The sequence below is a fragment of the Felis catus genome, chromosome C2 (assembly GCF_018350175.1).
Source record: "Felis catus isolate Fca126 chromosome C2, F.catus_Fca126_mat1.0, whole genome shotgun sequence".
NCBI lineage: Eukaryota > Metazoa > Chordata > Mammalia > Carnivora > Felidae > Felis > Felis catus.
Genome location: NC_058376.1, coordinates 147,796,234 through 147,818,672, shown reverse-complemented (window position 1 = coordinate 147,818,672; position 22,439 = coordinate 147,796,234). Strand labels below are relative to the sequence as shown.

The following is a 22,439-nucleotide window of genomic DNA, read 5'->3' as shown; positions in this document are numbered from 1 at the left end:
CAACTAAGTCTCGCTGAAATGTCACTGCCTGTGGGAAGCCTTCCTTGAGCAATGAGCCATCTCCCATGGCATTCATTCAACCAGAACTTACTGAGTATCTACAAAGTGCCAGGCTCCGTGTTGGACACGGAAGTACATGTTCATTGCCCTTTTGGAACTTCCTAATAAGAAGGAAGTAGACGGATAAAGCTAGCAATTTTAGTAGACTATGGTGAAGGCTAACTGACAGGGTAAAAGTAGATGTGCCATGGGAGCCAATGGGAGACACAGGGAAGGCTTCCTGGACGAGGGGCCATCTTAACCACACACAGAATGCTAACGAGCTGTTAACCAGTTACTGGTGGTTGGAGAGTTGAGATAAACACTCAGAGGCATGTCTCAGAGGACATGAAATTCATTGAGGCTTGAGCACAGGGGTCCAAAGGAGGGGAAGGAGCTAGATGAGGCTGAAGAGGTGGCAGGACAACATGGCAAAGACAGGTGGGTCCCCTCAGTGCACCCAGCTGTGCGTGCACCCAGCGCTGCATCTACATCGCAAATGTCTGACGCGCCACACTTCAGGCTTAGCGGTCTCTCTTCCCAGACTGGGCAATTCTAGATGGAAGAAATTATGTGTGGAGAATCTGCAGTCAGGGTCATGCTGCCTCGGGTTTGAATCCTAACCCTGCCGCCTACTAACTCTGTGAACTTGGGAAGTTTCCAAGCCCCTCTGGGCCTCAGTTTCCCTACATGTAAAATGAGGACAAAAGCTTCTATCTCTACTTTCTTTTTTTTTTTTTAATTTTTTTTTTTTAACGTTTATTTATTTTTGAGACAGAGCATGAACGGGGGAGGGTCAGAGAGAGGGAGACACAGAATCCGAAACAGCCTCCAGGCTCCGAGCCGTCGGCACAGAGCCCGACGCGGGGCTCGAACTCACGGACCGTGAGATCGTGACCTGAGCCGAAGTCGGCCGCTCAACCGACTGAGCCACCCAGGCGCCCCCTATCTCTACTTTCTAATCCAATTATCATCTGCAGCATATCAAACCACCCCAAAGGTTATGGGCTTGCAGTCATTTATTACCATCTCTTATGGTTCTCGTGATTTGACATGGCTCAGCTGAGCAGTTGTCACTTGGGGTCTCATGCAGCTGTAATCGGATGGGAGCCAGTCAGATGGACTGCAGTCACATGAAGGCTTGATGGTGCTGAACGTCCTAGAAGGTTCTCTCATATGTCTGGCAGTTGATGCCAGCTGTTGACCAGGAGCTCAGCTATGGCTGTCAAGGGGAGTGCCTGCACGTGGCCGCTCTATGTGGCTTGGGCTTCTCAGAGCATGGCAGCGGGGTTCTGAGAGGGAGCACTGGCAGTGAGCATCCCAGGAGGCAGGACAAGGAAGATGCCAGGCCAGTTAAAGAATATTCCTCCATAATCTTGGAGGTTAATGAGTTCACGGGACCTGCCCGGATTTTAGAGGGTGGTAAGATAATTTCCACCATTTGATGAGGACGTGGCAGGGTGACGTTGTCAAGCCGTCTTTCAAAAACACAACCTGCCATGCCTCCCATGAGGATTAGATAAATTAAGGCACGGGCAACTCTCCGCGCCATGCCTAGCACATAGCAAGTCCTCCGAAGCATGCAGACTCTTCTTGCCTTCATCCCGACATCCTCAGCACCAATCGTAGTGCCCCGTGCACAATGGTGCATCTTCATCATTTTTAGATTTGACAGTGGAAAAACTGTGTACCATTTATTTGTTTAATTGCCATGCAGCCCAAGAATCATTGTGATTCTCATGAAACAGGTCAGATCAATTTCACTGTTAAATGAAAACTGAGTGAACACGCATGCTCCGTTTGCGTTACTGCGGTGCACACAAAAAACCGTCTACTCGAAAACGGGGGGAAAGTGAGGGAAGACATATTGAGGGGTTCAAGAAAAGAGTAGTGTGGAAAGAGCACTGGATTCAGAGTTAGAAGGCGCGTCTTGGAGACCAGGTGCCTCGGAACCACTCTGAGCAAGAATCTCCAGATCTGCAAAGTGGAGGGTGAGGCTGCTTTCCTCCCAGGGCTTCTGTGGGGCTAGACTAAATGATATCATGCCTGTTTGGGCATTTGGGATGCGGTAGTGGGATGTGAAATAGGCTGGCGTGAAAGGTGGTTGGGCCTGGCAGGTTAGGGCACTGGCAAACAGGTGCAAACAGCATTTTAAGCCAGGACCTAGAGAAACACAACAAAACAACCCAAACAAACAAAAAACCAAAAAACCTCGGGGCTGCCCTTGGTTCATATTTGCCCTCTTGGCTCATAACCCTCATCCAGTTTTAAATTTTTAAAATTTTTTTAAAAATGTTTATTTACTTTTGAGACAGAGAGAGAGACAGAGCATGAACGGGGGAGGGGCAGACAGAGAGGGAGACACAGAATCGGACACAGGCTCCAGGCTCTGAGCCATCAGCCCAGAGCCCGACACGGGGCTCGAACTCACGGACCGCGAGATCGTGACCTGAGCTGAAGTCGGACGCTTAAGCGACTGAGCCACCCAGGCGCCCCCCTCATCCAGTTTATATGCCTTGTCCCACATCCTTCAGATACCCAAAGAGAGGTCTGTGCATAACTGAGGGACAAGAAACATTGCTAGCACTTGCTGGCCCACTCAAGCCATTTTGTCCTTGGTTCCAGCCTGCAGTTGAGAATTTGACACTGAATTGCACAGGTGGCTCCTTATTAGTTCCTCCTCCTGCCCAGTGTGTTTCTGGGAAAACCACCATATGGTGGATTGTCACTGAGCAGACTGATAGCCACTCATGTTTGCCCCAATACTAACGGCAAGGAGAGAAGGTTTGCTGTTGGCCAATGTGAGCATGGTGACATCTAGTGAATTAGGCAGTGAATCCTGGCCTTAGACAGTTTTCTCTCATCCCGGTGGGTTTGCCATGTCTCAAGTAGCCTGCAGGCCTCCTGTAGACAATCTGCTATATGAGTGCTCCCCAGGGGCTATAACTTGCTCAAGAGTGGCTCACCCATGCCTTAGGGCTGTGCATTTAGGAGGGGTGGGACCAGGAGAAGACACCCCATCCCCTTAGGCAGTAGAGGGCAGACCCAGGCATAAAGGTCCTGGTTTTGTTTGCTTGGCCTTTGGAATGAGAGGGGACTCTGGCTGCTGGTCTGCCCACAGGCGAGGTTCTGAACCTCAATGTTTCTCTTTGTGAAGAGGTCAGGTACCACCTGGCTTAGGTAATAAAGCAACGTACAAATATAAGGAACGATTTGTTTTTATGCCAATGTTTTCTACCAGAATCAGTATTCTTTCTATGCAGTTACCAAGAGAACAGAGGGGAGAGGAGGGGGAGGGAGGAGGGGGAGCAAGAAAGGGGAGAGTCTCTTTCTCCTACTTTATCCAGGGAATCTTTCATAAATGAGAGAAACGATGGCCAAAGATGACTACGCTTCCCTTCAAAAGGAGACAAACATAATGGGTATAGTTCCCTGCATAGTTTTCATGCAATTGCCCTGGTCATTTGTCTGCCTTCATAAGGGGGCCTTGAAGAGGTTCATTTTCCCACTAGTTACGAGGATCCTGGTTTTTCCAGCCTGCTGAAACCACTGCCTTCTCTTGTCTCTGATTTAAAAATATTTGTTATTTCCTGATGATGAATGTATTTCCTGCTCATTATAGAAAATTAGGGGAAATTCAAACCAACAAAGACAATAAAAATCACCCCATGATCCCACCACTCTTTACAATTTAGTTTGCTCTGCCTTTTGTCAACTCCAAGTTAGACTCTAAATGTGTTCTAATAAGAATTCCTCACACAGTTTTCAGTGGGAGCATTGATTTGTGTGTTCATACACAATTTATTTTTCTCTATTATGTATTCTTAGAAAGACAGCACTTTAACAACTGATCTTCAATTTAATAACCAATTTAGCAACCACAGTTCAGCACAGCTTGAGAAATGTGTTAAAAATACAAAGTTAAATCATTAATGGCAGTGCTAACCCAGTCTGATTTGGAATAAACTTGGGAGGGGGTGGGTTGGAGTGAATTCATTTCTAAAGGCTCATTAGATGGACTTATTTATTTAACCATTCTCCTTCTGTTAGGGTTTTAGGTTGATGCAGTATGTATGTATGTGTGTGTGTGTGTGTGTGTGTGTGTGTGTATTTAAAAACAATTTTTTTTTAATTAAACTCTATGCCATAATGAGGGGCTCAAACTCACAGCCCTGCAATCAAGAGTTGCATGCTCTACTGAGTAAGCCAGCCCAGGCACCCTGAACTTTCTTTTTTTTTTCTTCCTATTATACATAAGACTGGGATTAATATCTTCGTGCATGAACCTCAGGCTCCTAACCGAAGCAACCCCAAATCCAAGGGAATATTTCTAACCTCTTCGTATATATTGCCAAACGGACTTCCGAAAATGTTGTACCGCTTTATCCCCACAGCCTGTAACGTTTCCACCTGCTTCTTTTCCTCACATTACAGATGTTTCCAGTCGGCTAGGCTAGAGGGGCTGCAGACCAGGGTCAAGAAAACCTGCATATCTGCCCAAGCTATTCCAATTACTCACGGTATAAACTTGGGCAAACTGCTGATCCTTAATGAAGCCTCAACTGTCCTTATCAGATAAACGGAGCTCTTGACGCCTGCTAAGGCAAAGCTCTTTTGAGGACCAACTGACGCCATGTGTGAAAGCGCTTTGTCAAGTATAAAATCGTAGGTTGACTCATATGACATTTTTGTAGGCCAAAGAGTCAAATATTGGCAATTTCATACTGTTCAACCCAACACTGTTACCATTAAGTGGTTAGAAGTTGTTAGGCAATTACTCATTTGTGCTTTCCAGAAACTAATCAGCTAGTTGCGTGTTTTCCCAGGTACCTAGCTCAGTAATCGCTTGGCAGCTCTCATTTATTAAGCGCTTTCTGACATTGCTTCAACAGTCTCGAATTCTGACGGCACTACTTTCACAGCCCACGTTCAGAATCGCCTTCTGTTGGTTTCCCTCAGCTTGTCTTCTAAACCAGCTACTCCTTCAAGGTCTCCTGGGAGCCGGCATTAACTTCCCAGCATCTTCACCGCCGCAGACATTTGTTGAACACATACTATGTTCCGCACACCGTGCCGAGCTCCAGAGGGAAGATGGGTATGAAAATGCTCGCCTCTGCAACAGACCACAGACCAGGTGGGAGACGGGTAGTAGTGAATCATGTGACAGCAGGGCGGAGGGGACAGGAGCCACAAGGACATTTCAAAATGCCCCACAGTGTTTTTCTTTTAAAACCAGCATTCTCCGGGTATACGTCACATAAAATAAAACGAACCATCTTCAGTAAATAGTTTGTGGATTTTAGCAAATGCATATGCGCATGCAGCCCCCACCATAATCAAGATGCACACTGTCTCTATCACCTCAGAACATTTCCCTGTGTCCCTTTCTAGCTAATCTCTTCCACCTCTAACCCCAGGCAACTGCTGATTGGCCTCCTACCGCGATAGATTTGTTTTGCCTTTTTTTTTTTTTTTTTGAATTTCATATATAGATAGAATCAAGCATTATACATGTTTTTTTGGTCTGGCTTCTTTCATTCAGTGTAATATTTCAGTGACTCACCTACATTGCTGCATGTGTCCAGAGTTTGCTCCTTTTCATTGCTGAGTAGTATTCCATCGTGAGAATATACCATAGTTTGTTTATTCACTGTTTGATAGTCATGTGGGTTGTTTCCAGTTTGGGCAAGTTATGAATGCAGCCAGCTGTGCATATTCTTGCATAAAAGTCTTTTTGTGGACATGTTTCTCTTGGGTAGATATCGAAGAATGGAACTGCTGGGTCATATCACATGTGTATGTTTAACTTTATAAATAATTGTACCGTTTTACAGTCCCACCAGCGATGAATGAGAAGTCCAGATTCTCCGAGACCTTGTCAACACCTGGTACCACCAGTCTTTTTAAATTGGGCCTTTCTGGAGGGTGTGATGTAGCATCTCATTGTGGTTTTAACTGGAAAAGTATGTACCTTGTTCCTGTCAAGAGTTGAGGCCTAATCCTCACTCTTAGAAGCTCAGTGTTCTTCGGTACTAATGGCCAACTTACTTCCAGAGAAGGAAGCCATTTCTCATGGATGACTATTGTCTTTCAGACAAAAGGTAGAGTTCTCATTATAAGTTAAAATGATGAGAGGCCAGGCTGTTCACGCTGCATTCACACACAGCCTTCCTATTGCAAGGTCATGACCAAGCCAGGTCATGAAAATTCCTGTGAGTCCCCATCCCCCTGCTGTTTCTCTTTCTAAGATTTTTCCATGTTATCACCATCTTTTTTTTTTTCTTTAACAATTTTTGAAATGTCTTACATTTATTTTTGAGAGACAGCACAATCAAGGTAAGGGGAGAGAGAGGTAGACGCAGAACCGGAAGCAGGCTCCAGGCTGGAGCTGTCAGCACAGAGCCCGACGCGGGGCTTGAACTCACAAACTGTGAGATCATGACCTGAGCTGAGGTTGGACACTCAACCGACTGAGCCACGCAGGCACCCTCATGTTATCACCATCCTTAATGATAGCTTCAGGAAGGCTTGAGTCACTCTCTCATGTGGACTCTCAAATCTTTCTTTTTCTACCCTTCTGTTGCTCAAAAGCACTGGAACTAACATTGACGTACACCAGCACTATTACCATCTACTTAGGGCCTTGTGGTGACTATTAGAAAGTAAATCAGAACCAAGGTGTTATGCCTTTGCTCGAAAGCCACGTTCCAGGATGTCCTGTGCGTTGGTCAGGATATGTGCTGTTCCAAGTAACAGGAATTAGTTTAAGCAAAGCGAGTGTCATTGCTCATGTCATTGCAAAGCCCAGAGTTTGACAGCATTCAGGGCTGAGAGGATTCACTGACTCAATGATGTAACCAGGAAGTTTCTTTCCATCTCTTTGCTCTTCCTTCTATCACCTTCGTCCTATGACTGGCTCCCCCTTGTGGTCACAAGATATTTACCAACAATTTCCCCACCTACTTACTTCCTCAGAACTCTGACACAGCCAAGCCCTGGGGCACATGCCTATCCCTGAACCAATCAATCGGTGTGAGCAGGGGTTGGAAGCAGCTTAGGCAAAGCCCCCTTCCCCCAGGAAGCCGGGGCACGAGTGGGTGGGTGGTTACTGAATAAAAACTAAGACAGATAACAAGAGGAGGGACAGATAACAAGAGGAGGAGAACTAGGACAGATAACCACAGGCAGCAACAAGGTCCACTACAGCCTGGACTTAGAATTACTCTGAATATTCTAGGAAAAAAAACCCTCTGCCATGGACACACAAGTTTTCCCAACACATACGTTCCAAATGCAATGTCTCCCTGGCCAACAACTTTATTGCCACTCACCTTCCTTAGTCTCCCTCAAACACCTTCTAGATCGAACACCTAAGTTCACCTACCACCTAACTTGTAACCATACTCACTCCAATCTTCCTCGTTGCTCTCAACACCATGGACATAGCTGTCACCTTCCTTCACTGCCATCTGCTTACAAGTCACATTTGGCAGAAGCCCGTGGTCAGAACTTCTACTCAAGGCCAAGTTAACAAATGCTTCTTAACTTGTCATCTTACACGGTATGTGTTTGCTCCTGTGCCCCTGGCCTTACATGCCCAACTTTTTTTTTTTCTGTGAAAAATCCATCTTTTCAATTAAAATAATAATTGTCTAGGGGACAGAAATACAAACTTTTAATTGATTTTCTACCCAAGGCTGTAGCTTCAGTGAATATTTAAAAAAAATCTAATGCATACTTATTTTTGAGGGAGAGAAGGCGGGGAGGGGCAGAGAGAGAGGGAGACACAGAATCTGTCAGCACAGAGCATGATGTGGGGCTCAAACTCCCGGGCTGCGAGATCATGACCTGAGCTGAAGTCGGACGCTCAACCTACTGGGCCACCCAGGAGCCCCTTCAGTTAGTACTTTCAAATATCTGTGCTCTGTGCAGAGATAACTTTATGTATTTATGTATTTAAACTCTTTTGTGTGCTGATACCCTGGGGGGATTTTTCTAAGAAAGCAGCAACTTTTAAATGTATCAAAATAAACGATATTGAACCTTCTTGTCTCTGGGTTTTCTTGTAGTTCTCAAATGTTGGCTACATATCTTGGGGGCTATGAGTTGGGACACTGCAATGGAGAGAGATTGATTGCCTAAAGCATGTCACTGATTGGCCCTAAGTGGGTAAATACATCAAACTCAAAACCCACCAGCTCCATCAAAGAGGACGTGATGCTTTTGGAAGGGCAGTTGGTGGCCACCTATGCCAGAGAATAGTTTAAGCACTCTGTATCCTGTCCTTGTAATAATATTTTTCAAACCTCAGAAACCTATTCTTTTTATGATGTTTGCTATATCGCATGTGGCTTTTCTTTCTTAAGAGAAAAATGGAAGCCGTTCAAAAACTTATAGCTTCATCTGAACAGCAGAGAATCATTGTATTGTCCCAAAACCCGCACTTAAAATTGCACGAACAAAGTCAGCATTCAAAAGAGGAAATAAGAATTTCCTTTCAGTTAAAAAAATAGATATTTGGTTTTGCTTTGTGTTTGTTTTTGGGCAAACTCTCAGGATGACACAAATGGTCAAGCTCCTGAAAAGCCACAAATAAAGACAACAAGCACTCCTGCCTGGAAACAAATGAGTACTGTTCTCTAGAAATAGATCTCATTGGGGCTACTGGCTCAAGAAAGACCTATAGCCTTTATGGAGAATATTTCCAAAGTGGGTTATGGAACTCTTCACCCCAGAAGCTGCTTCCTATAAATGGGGCCATGATTATAGAAATCACACACATACACACACACCACAGTGGGTGGCGAGGACATAAAACAGACTTCTTTCTTTCTTTTTTAAAAAGTTTATTTATTTATTTTTTGGGGGAGGGGGGGAAAGGGGCAGACAGAAAGTGAGGGCAAGAATCCCAAGCAGGCTCCCTGCAACCATCCCGTCAGCACAGAGCCCGATGTGGGACTCGAACTCACGAACTGCGAGATCATGACCTGAGCCAAGATCAAGAGTCGGACACTTAACCAGACTGAACCACCCAGGCGCTCCCAGGCTTCTTTCTTGATGGTTGTTTCCAGAAGTTGCCTGAAACACGCATCTGGAAGTTCTAGTTTTTCTGCCTTTTGTCGAGCTTTGGTTGCAATACCAAGTACTTAAAACACCCGGTACACTGAGGATGACTATGCCTCTGTGAGTGTGAGACAGAGAGGGACAAATTCTGACTAGTGATTTCAACTTTTCTTGCAAAATCAGCGAGTTGGAGGCTGTCCTGCTGGTGACCAGGAATGCAGCTCCCCAAGGATTGAGCGCTGATCACCTGTGGGTCTGTGTTGCTAAAATCCGACTGTCACAGCTCGCTGGATGCCGGACTCAGAGTGGCCTCTGGTACCCCCAACCCTCACCCACTCCCACACACCTGTCCCCTACACTCCCCTTATTCTCAGTCCCCGTCTCCCCACTAGCTCTTTGGATCCAGAACCCAGGAACATTCTTCATTGTTCCTTTCAAAGGTCGGTGGTGGGTGTTGGACACTGAAGAAATCTCACCTCTCCTCTACAGAGGCAAACAGAACTTGGATCAGAACTTACAGGTAAACAGGAGGACGGACCAAATAACCAGACGACTCACAACAGAAACAAACAGTACTGCTAAACAACAGCAGAAGAGTGAGGCCCCGGGGGTCACGTCCGCAGAGTGCACAAGCTAACGCGGCTCACTGTCATCAACCCTATTAACGCTTCTGTGGTTTTTTGTTTTTCAAAAGAAGCTCATGTTGAAAAATCACCCACGGCACACTGCCTTACCAGCAAGAACCATCCTAACTGAACACACTTCCTCTAAACATGCATCTGCCTTGCTGCCTGGGGTTCTTTCCACCCTCTGATGATAGCTAACAACGATGCCACAAAGTAGTCGTTCTGGAGAACTTTTGGTCAGGTATTTTCCACAACGTAGGGTACATGAGTCCCTGTGGTCAGTGAGTATCTTAAGGGACACGTAAGTACTTATTTTCATGGTTATGCACTAATTCTAATACGTATCAGGAAAAAATGCCACCAGCAAGCACATCAGTCCGTGCACTCAGCAGCACCACGTAGGGTGAGCATCTTAACGAACTGCAAGGCCAGAGTTTCACTAGGTGCTTTTTCTGGGCCCTCTGGTTAGCAGATGAGAATCATGGCCACTGACGATCCCCGGGCTTGGGGAGATGGGTCTCTCCTGCCACCCTGGTCCAGTGGCTGTGGACAAGGGTCTCTGGGCAACGTTGCAACTAGACAGTCCCGTGAGGGCGAAGATGTATCCACAGCACCCCAGCTCAGGCTGTGGTAACAGGTCTCCTTTCTCAAATCAGACACCTTACCCGGGGATTTTGAAACATTTAATCAGAAAAGAGTCTAGCATTTGAAAAGTTAGGTTGATAAACTTGACACAGTCTTGATATTAGCAATTTATCTATTTATACATTATCTAAGAAAATAAGGTCTGTGAAGACATCCGCAAGATATTGAAGAGTTCGTTACAAGCTACAGCAAACTGCAGATAAGTATCCAGTTTAATTGTAACAAACTGCCGCGAGCAAATTTAACTAGGTATATAAAAACATTAGTCAAATACAATTCTCTGGAAATATACATCATACCTACAGTTTGTCGGGTTTTTTGTTTTCGTTTTTACAAGGAGATTCTTCGTGTTTTCTCCCTCCCTTTTAATTCTCAAAATGGCCAATCACTGTATGGTTCTGGATCGCCAAGCTATAAAACTGAAGTATGTGTTCCCAGCATAGCAGATGGTGACCAGAAAGGCGAAGAACTACAGGAAACAAAGCATAATAGAAAGAGGGCTTAGGGCACATTCTAATTAGCAAAAGTTATCATTTCGCCTCCATTGAATCAGGCACTCACAGCATCCCTTAACTCCAGGCTTCCTCATCTAAAACTGCTTTATTGGTTCAATTACCTTCCTTCTGAAATGATCTCTGGCTATGCTGGTTGTTTGGGTTTTGTTTTGTTTTGTTTTGTTTTGTTTGGTTGTTTTTTTTGTTTTGAAACATATCTGGAAAGCTTGTAGTTCTGCTCAAATAACCACAGGCTGTTCACTTGGGGGTGACTATGGTGGGGTGGCATCCGAGAAAAGCACATGAATTCCTAATTTAGTACAGGCAATTTTAGACCAGGGCTTAACCTCAGACTGTCATACGATCGGTTAAATAAAGGAGTCGAGTTTGTAGGAGGAAGCGATGAACCCATGTGGTACGAATGGGGAGCAGGGAAAATGCAGGCCCCTCTTCAGGGGCAGCTACTGCCCAGTTCCGGTGGATTCTTGCTGTAGGATAGCTTGAGGCATGTGCTGCTACGGCGTGTGATTTTTTTTTTTAAGTTCATTTATCTAGTTTGAGAGAGACAGAGACGGTGCTCGTGGGGGCGGGGCAGAAGGAGGAGACACAGAATGCCAAGCAGGATCTGCGCTTCTGGTGCAGAGCCGGATGCGGGGCTTGAACTCACGAAACCGTGAGATCATGACCTGAGCCGACACCGAGAGTCGGACACTGAACTGACCGAGCCACCCAGGTGCCCCAAAGCTTGTGATTTTTAATGTCATGCACACCACGCTCTCTACGTTTGAGTAGAGATTTTCAAATATAAATACAAGGATATAATGAATGGCTATATTATCATCAGTCAGCCTTCACACTATCATTTTGGCATTCCTGTCTAACTGCCCCCCACTCCCCTGCCAATGGCTTCTTCGGCGGATGGAATATTTTAAGGCCAATCTCAGAGAAACTTCTAGATTTAGTTTTACAACCAGAGCAACAATACACACGATGGCTTAGAAATGCAAACCATACAGAAGCGTGTGTGTGTGTGTGTATATATATATATCACAAAGCAGAAGCCCCTCAGGCCGCTCCCCTCGTCACCCAGCCACAGTCTCTGGAAGGAACCTCTGTTACTGTGTACTTTCCTCCGCATTCCCAGCGCATAAACAAACATCTCTACTTCTCAAAAAAAAAAAAAGAATCATAGTGTGCTCATTGTTTTGCAACTGTCTCCCCACTTGAACTGTAGTCAGTAGAATTATTCTTAGACGGCCACAAATAGCTTTCCTCCCTCAAATACTTACTCTGTTCCAAACTATCTGGCTTTCACTCAAGCTGGGTCTTTTAGCCTCTGTGCACCTCAGGCCGTCGGGAGGCCCCACTAATTTTCGATGCTTTCAAACCACAAGCTAATGGCCAGTGTGTCACAACTGTGGGTGGTGCTTTCCCCCTCCTGCAGATAATTTGGGCCTCCTCCTGGATCCCCAGCCCCAGTGGGAGGAGGAGAACGTGATCCTGACCATGGAGGTTTGGTGGGGGGGTGGTGTTGAAAGGGCTCACTCACCGATGAGGCTGCCCAGCTGTTGAAGTTGTGGCTGTCCCTCTCCGGGGAGACAGAAGAGGCATCCACCACAGCGGCCGAGAGGTATAAGACGAAGGCACTGCCATTAAAGCACAGACCCTGGGAGAGACAGAGGGGTGGGGTGGTCAGGGAGTGTGGAAGGTCTGGGCACCTCTGGACCTGAGAAGTGGCCAGGACCGCATGCCAGGTGTGGAAAGGGTGCATCTGGACGCTTGGGAAGGGCTTTTTTTTTTTTTTTTAAGTTTATTTTTTATTGAAGGGGACAGAGAGAGAGAGAATACACAAGCGTGTGCAATCAGGGGAGAGGCAGAAATAGAGGGAGAGGGAGAGGGAGAGGGAGAGGGAGAGGCAGAGGCAGAGGCAGAGGCAGAGGCAGAGGGAGAGGGAGAGGGAGAGGGAGAGGGAGAGGGAGAGGGAGAGGGAGAGGGAGAGGGAGAGGGAGAGAATCCCAGGCAGGCTCCTTGCTGTCAGATCCCGATACAGGGCTCAATCTCATGAACCATGAGACCATGACCTGAGTCAAAATCAAGAGTCAGATGCTCAACCGACTGAGCTACCCAGGTGCCCCCCGCCCCTGAAGCAGCTCTTCAGGGCCTCTAGGAGGAGAGGGCTTAACACCAGCTTATATACAAGACAACCAGACACCCCTCACCTGTCCCCCAAGATACTCAGGCTGCCTGCTCATCCCTTCAGCCACTTCTCTCTCTCTCAATTTGCTCTTAATCCTTGCTTCACCCAGATTTCAGCCATGGCGACCTACTGGCTGAGGAAGGCAGGTAGCTGGGGGCCCCAGCAAGATCTGCCTGGCCCATGGCCGCAGCAGGTACAGCCCTTCAGCACCTGTCCCTGACCCAGAGCTGGGAGACAGCCTTTCCCAAAGCAGGCGAGCTGATCCATTTCCCTGCTCTAAGCAGGGCGGGACATTTAGGTGAACTCCTCAACCCTAGCAACAAGTTCTTCAAACTAAAAAGAAGATTATACATATTAATAGAGCCCTTTGGGAACTAATCTTTCCCTTGGCTTCACCTTATTTTTTCCTATTCTTAGAGAAGACAGATATGTAAATCCAAGGAGGTATTTGGTTTTCAGCTATATTTAAACTCTAGGAAATCCTACTGTGAAATGTGCGAAACCTGATCCTATCTGAACAAGGGTGAGAGGAGGGGGTGGGGTGGGGCAAGACTGATGCAGAAACCAAAGCTTTATACAGGTAGGAAGAAGGTGGCTCTCAAGGAATAGATCCTCTGTGGTCTAACAGCTCTCCCTCAGGAATTCAGAGAGACAGGAACAAATAGGGGCAAGGGGAGGAAGCAATATCTTTTTCTTCTTAGGGAAAGAAAGGCATGTAGAATTTTCCAGATGCAGGTCCTAGCATTCTGAGGTGGGTTGTGTATCCCTGTTGCCTCCTCCACACTTATATTAAGCCGGGTTAACGAGATTAACCTTTATGATAAGGGTAGTCCAGGATTCAGGGTATTCCCGATGCTCATCTGCATAGAAATGTGTCCCCAAGAAGACGTGGTTTCCCTGGATGACTCATTATGTTTGCTGGTTGTGGGGTTTTTCTGGGTCCAGAAACACATTTGTGCATTACAAAAAGTTTTTATAATTAATTAATTTATTTTGAGAGAGAGAGAGAACACAAATGGAGGAGGGGCAGAGAGAGGGAGAGAGAGAATCCCAAGCAGGCTCTGCACGGTCAGCACAGAGCCCGATGCAGGGCTCGAACCCATAAACCGTGAGATCATGCCCTGAGCCAAAGTCGGATGCTCAACCGACTGAGCCGCCTAGGCACCTCCCCCAAGTTTTTTTTTCAACTGCACATTCCCTCCAGAGTTTTATACATTTGCTATCTGCCAAATAAAGGACTCTTCATACATATTTTTAATGCTGAAACAGCTAAAGGTAATTACCTCTGAGGAGTGGGGGACCTTAGTTTTCACTTTGTGGCCTTTCCACAGGTGGTGGTTAAGTTTATTTTTATTTAATAAACTAGTCATGTCTTACATTCGAATCATTAAAATGCTTAAGAAAAAAATTTAAAAGTAATGCATGTTCCTGGTAACCAAATAAAATCCAGTGTGGATAGAAGAATCTGGAGTAAAAAGTCAGTCTATTTTTTTCACCTCAGCTTTTTCCGTTGGGATATAAACAAACACCCAATTTTATACAAAAGGAGCCATAGAGTTATGTAAACTTAGAGGTGTTTTTTTTTTTTTTTCTTCACTGAAAAAGATACCAAGGGCAATTTTGCATGCCTGTCCAAAAAGATGACCTCATTTGTTGTCATAACACAAATAACCTTAGAATCTAACTTTCCCCTATCGATGGGCATTTCATGTTCCTAGTTTTCCCAGGGTCACAAATGCTACTGTGATGAATGTCTTTAAACAAGTATTTGGGGGTGCCCATGCATGTCCAGTCCCCACACAAGGGGAGAGATGACGGAGACAGCATTCGCAGAGGTCAGCCTGGTCAGGACTGCCCTGACACTGGCCCTGGGCCTGGTCCCCACTGCTGGGTGGGTGAAGGGCCGGAGAGGGAGTGGTGACAAGACTCCCTGAGGATATGTGTCCCCATCCCTTAGTAAGTGTGGCCCAATCCATTTTTCCAAGGCTCTCCTTCCCTCAGAGAGAAGCAGGGAAGGGCTTTCTTCCCCCCTGCACCACCCTGCGGGGCCCTGCTGGGTAATCACAGCCTCCATTCCTGCTCCCTCGGTGTGGAAACTCCTCCTGCCCGCCTCCCCCCACACCATCTTCCTAGGACTCCCAAATTAAGTATGTATGGGGGATGCCTGGAGTGGGAAACTAGTGAAAACAGGTGGAGAGAGGAAAGAAAAAAGAAGGGCAAAGAAATCAGGATCTGAGATTGTTTTTTTCTTTTTCTTTCTTTCTTTCTGTTTATTTATTACTTTGAGAGAGAGACAGAACGTGAGCAGGGGAGAAGCAGAAAGAGAGGAAGACACAGAATCCAAAGCAGGCTGCAGGCTCCGAGCTGTCAGCACAGAGCCCGACGTGGGGCTCCAACTCATGGACCGTGAGATCATGACCTGAGCCAAAGTCAGACACTCAAACGACTGAGCCACCCAGGTGCCCCAGGATCTGAGATTGCTATAGAGGTTAAAGAACAGAGATCTGTGTGGCTACGGAAGTGGCGAAGGGTAACACACAGCTTCGGCAGCCTCTGGAATATCACTGAGCTTCGTCGAAACACAAGGTCGCACTGCTCTAGAGAAGCAGGACCCGAGTCTGAGACTGCTCAGGCTGAAAAAACCCTAGAGCACCCCCCCGCCCCCCCCCCCAACTCAAATGCCAGTTCTCAAAGCATCCCCGGGCCGCAGGGAACCCAGAACAAATACAGTGTCTTACCAAAGTTTCCCAACTACTCCGTTTTGGGAGAAGGTGGAGGGAGGCTCTTCTTTTCTGAAATTTGATTCCTCTTTGGTACAGAATGTCCTAACCCCCCCTCAAATAAAGGCACACAGATAAAAACTCTCAAATAGCTGGCCTCCTTGTTGGCCTTCCACTGTGTAGCACTGGTGTCCACGACTGACCAAACCTAACTGCGGAGAGAGAACTCCTCATCCCTTCACAGCGGAGAGGAGGAAGGTCCTCTCAGCTCCAGCGATTTCCCGAAGGCTAGGACCAGGGCATTTGTGAACCCTGGCCGCCAAGGAGACTCCAGGGTTGACGGCTGTGGTTGGCAGCAGGGGACCTGCTTCCCATTCCCTGGCTATCAAAACCCTTTCGGTGTCTATTTCTTCACCTGCAAAATGGAAATAATCCACTCCGTGTTTGCAGTTAGGGTGAGGTGAAATGATGTAATCTATGAAGGACCCAGCCTGACCTCTGGCACACAGTAGGTGCTTCATGAATGGTGGCTGCTACTGCCTATAAAAGGAGGCTGTGCCCTCTGCCCTGTACTGCTCAGAGTGCTTGCAACGAGGCCGACAGGGATGAGCTGTGGAGGATGAATCCTCAGAAAATGCATTTGTGCAGGTCCTGGTGCGTAGTGCCCCAAGGAGGACAAACAGTATTGCTTTGAAGTTTTAGCTCAAATCAGATTTGTCACAAAGCACATCCCAGCCTCTCTGGGTGACGCATATGGCCCAGAAAACATGCCTACAATTGAATCAATTCCAGTGCAAAGCTCATGCCTTATCAAGCAAAGAGCTACAGGCAAAACTATGAGACTCTGGTTTTTGTCATGTCCCATGGGCTGGTCTCCCAGCCAAGTTCCCAGTGGATGAAAGCCTGGTCTGCTCATCCCTTCTCGGCAATCTCAGATTCCCCAAATGCTCTGAGAACCAAAGGTAAATCCAAAAGTCCTCTGGCAGCAAAAGCTGACTCGTACTGACATGGGGGCAATGCAGTCTGTATCACCCCTCTTTGCAGGAAAATGCACGTGTTCGTGCAGAAATGCTAACATGTCTGATTACAGTGCCGCCCCCAGACTCAGGATCTTACGCAGTAAATGCACGAGATTATTATCTTTCTAAAATTTGAGGGGGTGGAAATCCTGATTCTAAACATATCTGGCCTAGGGGCGCCTGGGTGGCTCAATTAAGCATCCGACTTCGGCTCAGGTCATGATCTCAAGGTGTGTGAGTTCGAGCCCCACATCAGTCTCTGCACTGACCATATTGAGCCTGCCTGGGATTCTCCCCTCTGCTTATGTGCTCTCTCTCTCTTTCTCTCTCTTTCAAAATAAATTATAGAAAATAAATTTAAAGAAAAAAAAAACTACAGAAAACATGCCTAGGAATTGAGACTCAGCAGAAGTGGAATTAAAGGTACTGCTCATTCTTACATCTTAACCATTGGCTCTCCCGTTACAGTTTCCAAGTTCTCTTCCTCCAAGTTCACAAGTACTTTCCTCAAGACATCCGTTAAGACCCATCGTCCTCCCAAACGGCATTCCTCCCGTTCCTCCAGGTCACTTGAATGATGCCCTCTCCCCGTATTCCCACGTGGCTGTTACTTCGAGGTGCTTTCTACCTTTTGTGATTCCCCACATCCAGATGAGTCTTTCTTCCCGGCGCCCACCCAGCGAGGCAGGACGCCAGTTCCAACCAGGCTGCGTGGGCTGCCCCAGGCAGCTACGGGCACCTCGGCTGGAGTTACTTTCAGAGCCTGCCCCACGTTCCCAAGAATCGTAATGGAAAATCCTCACGTTCGTATTTGGGGAGACTGTTAAGAGTCCGTCAATGTGTTCCATGCAATCAAATGAGACCTGTTATTTGTGTGTGTATGTGTGTGTGTGTGTGTGTGGGGGGTTAACTTAGCTAGCTCTGAAAGCAGCTCCCAGAAAGAACCAGGCCAGATACACTTGAGCAGTGAGGCCGATAAAGCCTGCCAGCTTTATTTCGGTCTACACCACACTTACACATTATGTTTCAAATCTGGCTTATCAGTCGCTTATTTGGAATTGGATAGTTTTTTGATCCACTGGTTGAAAATAAGCAAACAAAAAGATAGTATCGCTCCGAGCCCTGTTTTGTACACACACACACACGTGTGGCACCACTTGGGGTTTTTTTTGTTTTTTTTAAATCGTGCAGTCAGTCCAACTCCCCAAAAAGATGATAAATTCTCCAAAGGCAAAGGGGACCTCACCTTTTATCTCTGAGCTCCCCTCAGGATGTGTGTGATAAGTCTTCAAGATGACACTAAATGCTGCCTCCTCTCTCAAGAGTTCCCAGCTGTCCCAAGCTGAGGTGGTAGTTTCCATCACACTTTGTACATACCTTCACTTCGCTATATGTCATAGGGTACCATGATGGGTTGATTTTCTGTGTTAACCTGACTGGGCCACAGGTGCACAGATATTTGGTCAAACATTATCCGGGGTCTATCTATGAGGGCTTCTGGATGATATTAACATTCAAATCTACAGCCTGAGTAAAGCAGACTGTCCTCTCTAATGTGGGTGGGCCTCATCCAATCAGTTGAAGACCTGAATCGAACAAGAAGGCTGAGTAAGAGAGAACTGCTCCTGCCTGACCGCCTTGAGCTGGGACATCAGTCTTTTTTCCTGCCTTTGGGCTTGAACAGAAACATCAGGTTCCCTGGTCCTCAGGCCTTCGGGCTCGGACCGGAACCACACCATCAGTGTGCCAGGGGTCCAGCTGGCTGACAGCAGATCTTGGGACTTCCCAGTTTCCATAATCATGTGAACCAATTCCTTCTAATAAATCTCTTCATGTGGGTGTGCACGCACACACACACACACACACACACACACACACACACACACACACCCTATTGCCTATGCTTCTCTAGAGCACTCTAATACAGACTTTGTATCGAGAGTAGGGTAGACAGATTTGGAGTCTGGAGTGGAACTGATGCTATAACAAATACCTAAAAATGTAAAAGTCGCTTTGGAACTCGATAATGAGTAATGGCTGGGGAGTTTTGAGCAGCATACTAGAAATACGGATGTTGAAGGGGATTCTGGTGAGGGCTCAGAAAGAAAAGAGAAGAGCTAGAGAGAAAGGTGCCATCTTCTTAGGGAATACATAAATAATCACAAACAGAATCTTAGTAAAAGTGTGCATGTTGAAGGCCACTGTGGAGAGATCTCAATGCACACGTGGGGAACATGTTTTTGGAAACTGGAGGAAAGGTGATCCTTGTCATAAAGTGGGAAAGAATTTTGCTGAACTGGGTTCTATTGTTTCATGGAAGATACAGCTTACAAGCAACAAAACTGGATTAACTGGATATTTAAATGAGGAGATTTTTAAAACAAAGTGTGAAAGGCAAGGCTTGGTTCCTTCTGTTTGTAGTAAAATGCAAACGGAAACAGATGAATTAATGAAGAAATTGTTGGGGTGCCTGTGTGGCTCATTTGGTTAAGTGTCCGACTCTTGATTTAGGCTCAGGTACATGATCTCACAGTTTGTGGAATCGAGCTCCACATCGGGCTCTGCACTGGCAGCACAGAGCCTCCTTGGGATTCTCTCTCTCCCTCTCTCTGTGCCCCTCCCCTGCTCTCTCTCTCTCTCAAAATAAATAAACTTACAAAAAAAAGGGGCGCCTGGGTGGCGCAGTCGGTTAAGCGTCCGACTTCAGCCAGGTCACGATCTCGCGGTCCGTGAGTTCGAGCCCCGCGTCGGGCTCTGGGCTGATGGCTCAGAGCCTGGAGCCTGTTTCCGATTCTGTGTCTCCCTCTCTCTCTGCCCCTCCCCCGTTCATGCTCTGTCTCTCTCTGTCCCAAAAAAAATAAATAAACGTTGAAAAAAAAATTAAAAAAAAAAATAAATAAACTTACAAAAAAAAAAAAAAAGAAACCGTTAAGCAAAAAAGAAGCAGAACTTGATGGTCTGGAACGTCCTTAGCTTAATCCATATTGTAAAAAATAAGAAAGCTTGCTCTTAAGAGAACACCAGAGGTGTGGCCGAACAACCATTTGATAAAGAGATCACGGGTGCGAACCACAGATCTAATGTTGTACAGGCAGAAGCCAGGAACAGGTAAGGGATTATACCTGTGAAACACTGCCAGTTTGAATGAAAGCAGGTGGAGATGGGACAAAATAAAGGAGTTCTGTCGAATTTCTCGGATTCTATAGGATAGAATGATAGAGCTATTTGGCTGCGAATATGCGTCTACCTTCAAGAACAAAGAATGAATCATCCAAAGGCCATTCAGTGATCATCAGGCCCAGGGGACAGGCTGGTTGCTCCTCAGTTGCAAAGAGTTGGGCTGCTTCCCTGGTGTGAGCCAGGACATCTCCACCTGGTGCCTCAGGAGCAGGCCCACCCTGTGGAGGTATGGGGGTGACAAGAGGTATGGGGGTGACAATGCCACCCCAGTGGGCCTGGAGGGCAGAGCACTGAACCAAAGAGGCTTATTCTGGAGCCTTAAGATCCAATGGAATTTGCCTTGTAAGTTTTGGGCTTGCCTGGGGACCCGCCACTCCTTCCTTCTTCCCTGTTTCTCCCTTTTGGAAGGGGACTGTCTATCTTGTGCCTGTCCCACCAGTGGGACCCATAACTTGTCTGGTTTCACAGGCTCCCAGCTGGAGAGGAATTCTGCCTCAGGGTGAATTCTACCTCCAATCTCAGCATATCTGATTTAGATGACATTTATAGGTGAAACTCTGGATCTTAGATTTCAGTTGATGCTGGAATGAGTTAAGACTTTGAGGGATGTTGAGATGGAATGCATGTATTTTGCATGTTAGAAGGGCAAGATTTGGGGGAGCCAGGGGCAGAATGTTATGGCCTGAATGCCTACGTCCCCCAACGTTCACATGTTGAAGCCCTAATTGACAGAGTGATGCCATCTGGAGATGAGGCCTTTGAGAGGTAATTAGGGTTAGATGACGTCATGAAGGTGGGATCCTCCTAATGGCATCGGCTCCCTTACAAGAAGAGATGAAAGAAAGCTCTCACCAGAGACCAGCTATGATGAGGGACCACAAGGCAAGCTGAGGGCAAAGCACAAGCTAGCACAACCCCCTCCCTCCAGGTAGGCTATGTGTGACAATCCTCAGGCACTCCTGGCTACCCAAAAACAAAGACAAGGGAAAAACAAATGGTTAACTGATCGAGATCACAGTCTTGCAAGACTGAGTCTCCATCAGTTTACAAGATGGATGTAAATTACAAGAAAAAGGCAATCTTATCCATAGCCTAATCTCCAGAAACCTTACAAACTCAGTTTCCTGGAGTCCCTAATACCACCCCTCCCCTCCATAGTTGTGGGGAACAAAGGCAAGACGGAAATAGCAGATAAAATTAAATTTCTTTGCAACCTGCAGTCCATTGACAAATACTTGAGGCAAATCCAGTGGGCAACATTTCTCCAGGAGCCCCCAACCATCCTAATGTCACTGTCTTACTAGAGGGAATACAACCTTAGTTTGAGAATAGCAGTCCTCCTATATCTTTGGAGTCCTCGTTAGCATATGAAAGTCCTTTGGGAGGCCTCCCTATGGAACCTCCCCCAGTTCCATAGTATATAACTGGTCACTCTTCACAACCCCAGTGCAGCTCTTTCTGCCCACGGGTCCTGTCCCCGTGCTTTAATAAAAATCACCCTTTTTTGCATGAAAGACATCTCAAGAATTTTTTCTTGGCTGTCAGCTCCGAACCACCACTACTCCAAAACCTCATCAAACTATACTGATGCCTGGTTTTAGACTTCCAGCCTCTAGAAGTGTGAGAAATAAATTTCTGTCATTTAAAGCTACCAGTCTGGGGGCGCCTGGGTGGTGCAGTCAGTCAAGTGTCCGACTTCAGCCAGGTCACGATCTCACGGTCCGTGAGTTCGAGCCCCGCGTCGGGCTCTGGGCTGATGGCTCGGAGCCTGTTTCTGATTCTGTGTCTCCCTCTCTCTCTGCCCCTCCCCCATTCATGCTCTGTCTCCCTCTGTCCCAAAAATAAATAAAAACGTTGAAAAAAAAATTTAAAGCTACCAGTCTGTAGTATTTTGTTATGATGCCAGTGCACACTAAGGTATATTTTCTTATCTATTTCACCCCAGACTGTATGTTCCCCTTAGATTATCCTGCACCCAGCATGGTGCCTGGAGCCAGGACAAGCCTCCAATCCCCCTTGACCACACTTGCTTCCAAATGTTAGGACATCTATTTATTCTAACAGTAGTTTCATTTTTCATTCTAATCCTGTACACGCTATGCATCCCAACATCAAAGAGCTCTGTGTGCAAGAAAGTGAGATCTGCCAAGGCTGGGGCCCTGACGTACCTGTTTTCCAGGAAACTAACAAAGAACTGAACTTCTCTTCATTCAGTCTTCTGAGAACTGGTCCGCTATTTTGCCTAAAAGAAATTCCTGGGGGTTCTAGGATGGCTCAGTGGATTAAGCGTCCGACTTCGGCTCAGGTCACGATCTCATGGCTCGTGGGTTCGAGCCCCGCGTCGGGCTCTGTGCTGACAGCTCGGAGCCTGGAGCCTGCTTCGGATTCTGTGTCTCCCTCTCTCTCTGCCCCTCCCCCACTCACGCTGTCTCTCTTTCTCTCAAAAATAAACACTA

General features: G+C 46.6%; 1 protein-coding gene across 1 annotated transcript in view; it reads right to left on the bottom strand.

Annotated features, from left to right (window-relative positions):
* Positions 1 to 10,396: 10,396 nt before the first annotated feature.
* The window catches only part of CMTM8 (CKLF like MARVEL transmembrane domain containing 8), a 108,171-nt gene continuing 96,128 nt past the window's right edge, over positions 10,397 to 22,439 (bottom strand). The window contains exons 3-4 of the mRNA XM_023260650.2: positions 12,417 to 12,533; positions 10,397 to 10,842 (exon numbers count right to left, since the gene is read on the bottom strand). Of these exons, the coding sequence (XP_023116418.1) occupies positions 10,759 to 10,842; positions 12,417 to 12,533 (201 nt within the window). The 3' untranslated portion in view covers positions 10,397 to 10,758. The remainder of the gene's footprint in view (positions 10,843 to 12,416; positions 12,534 to 22,439) is intronic.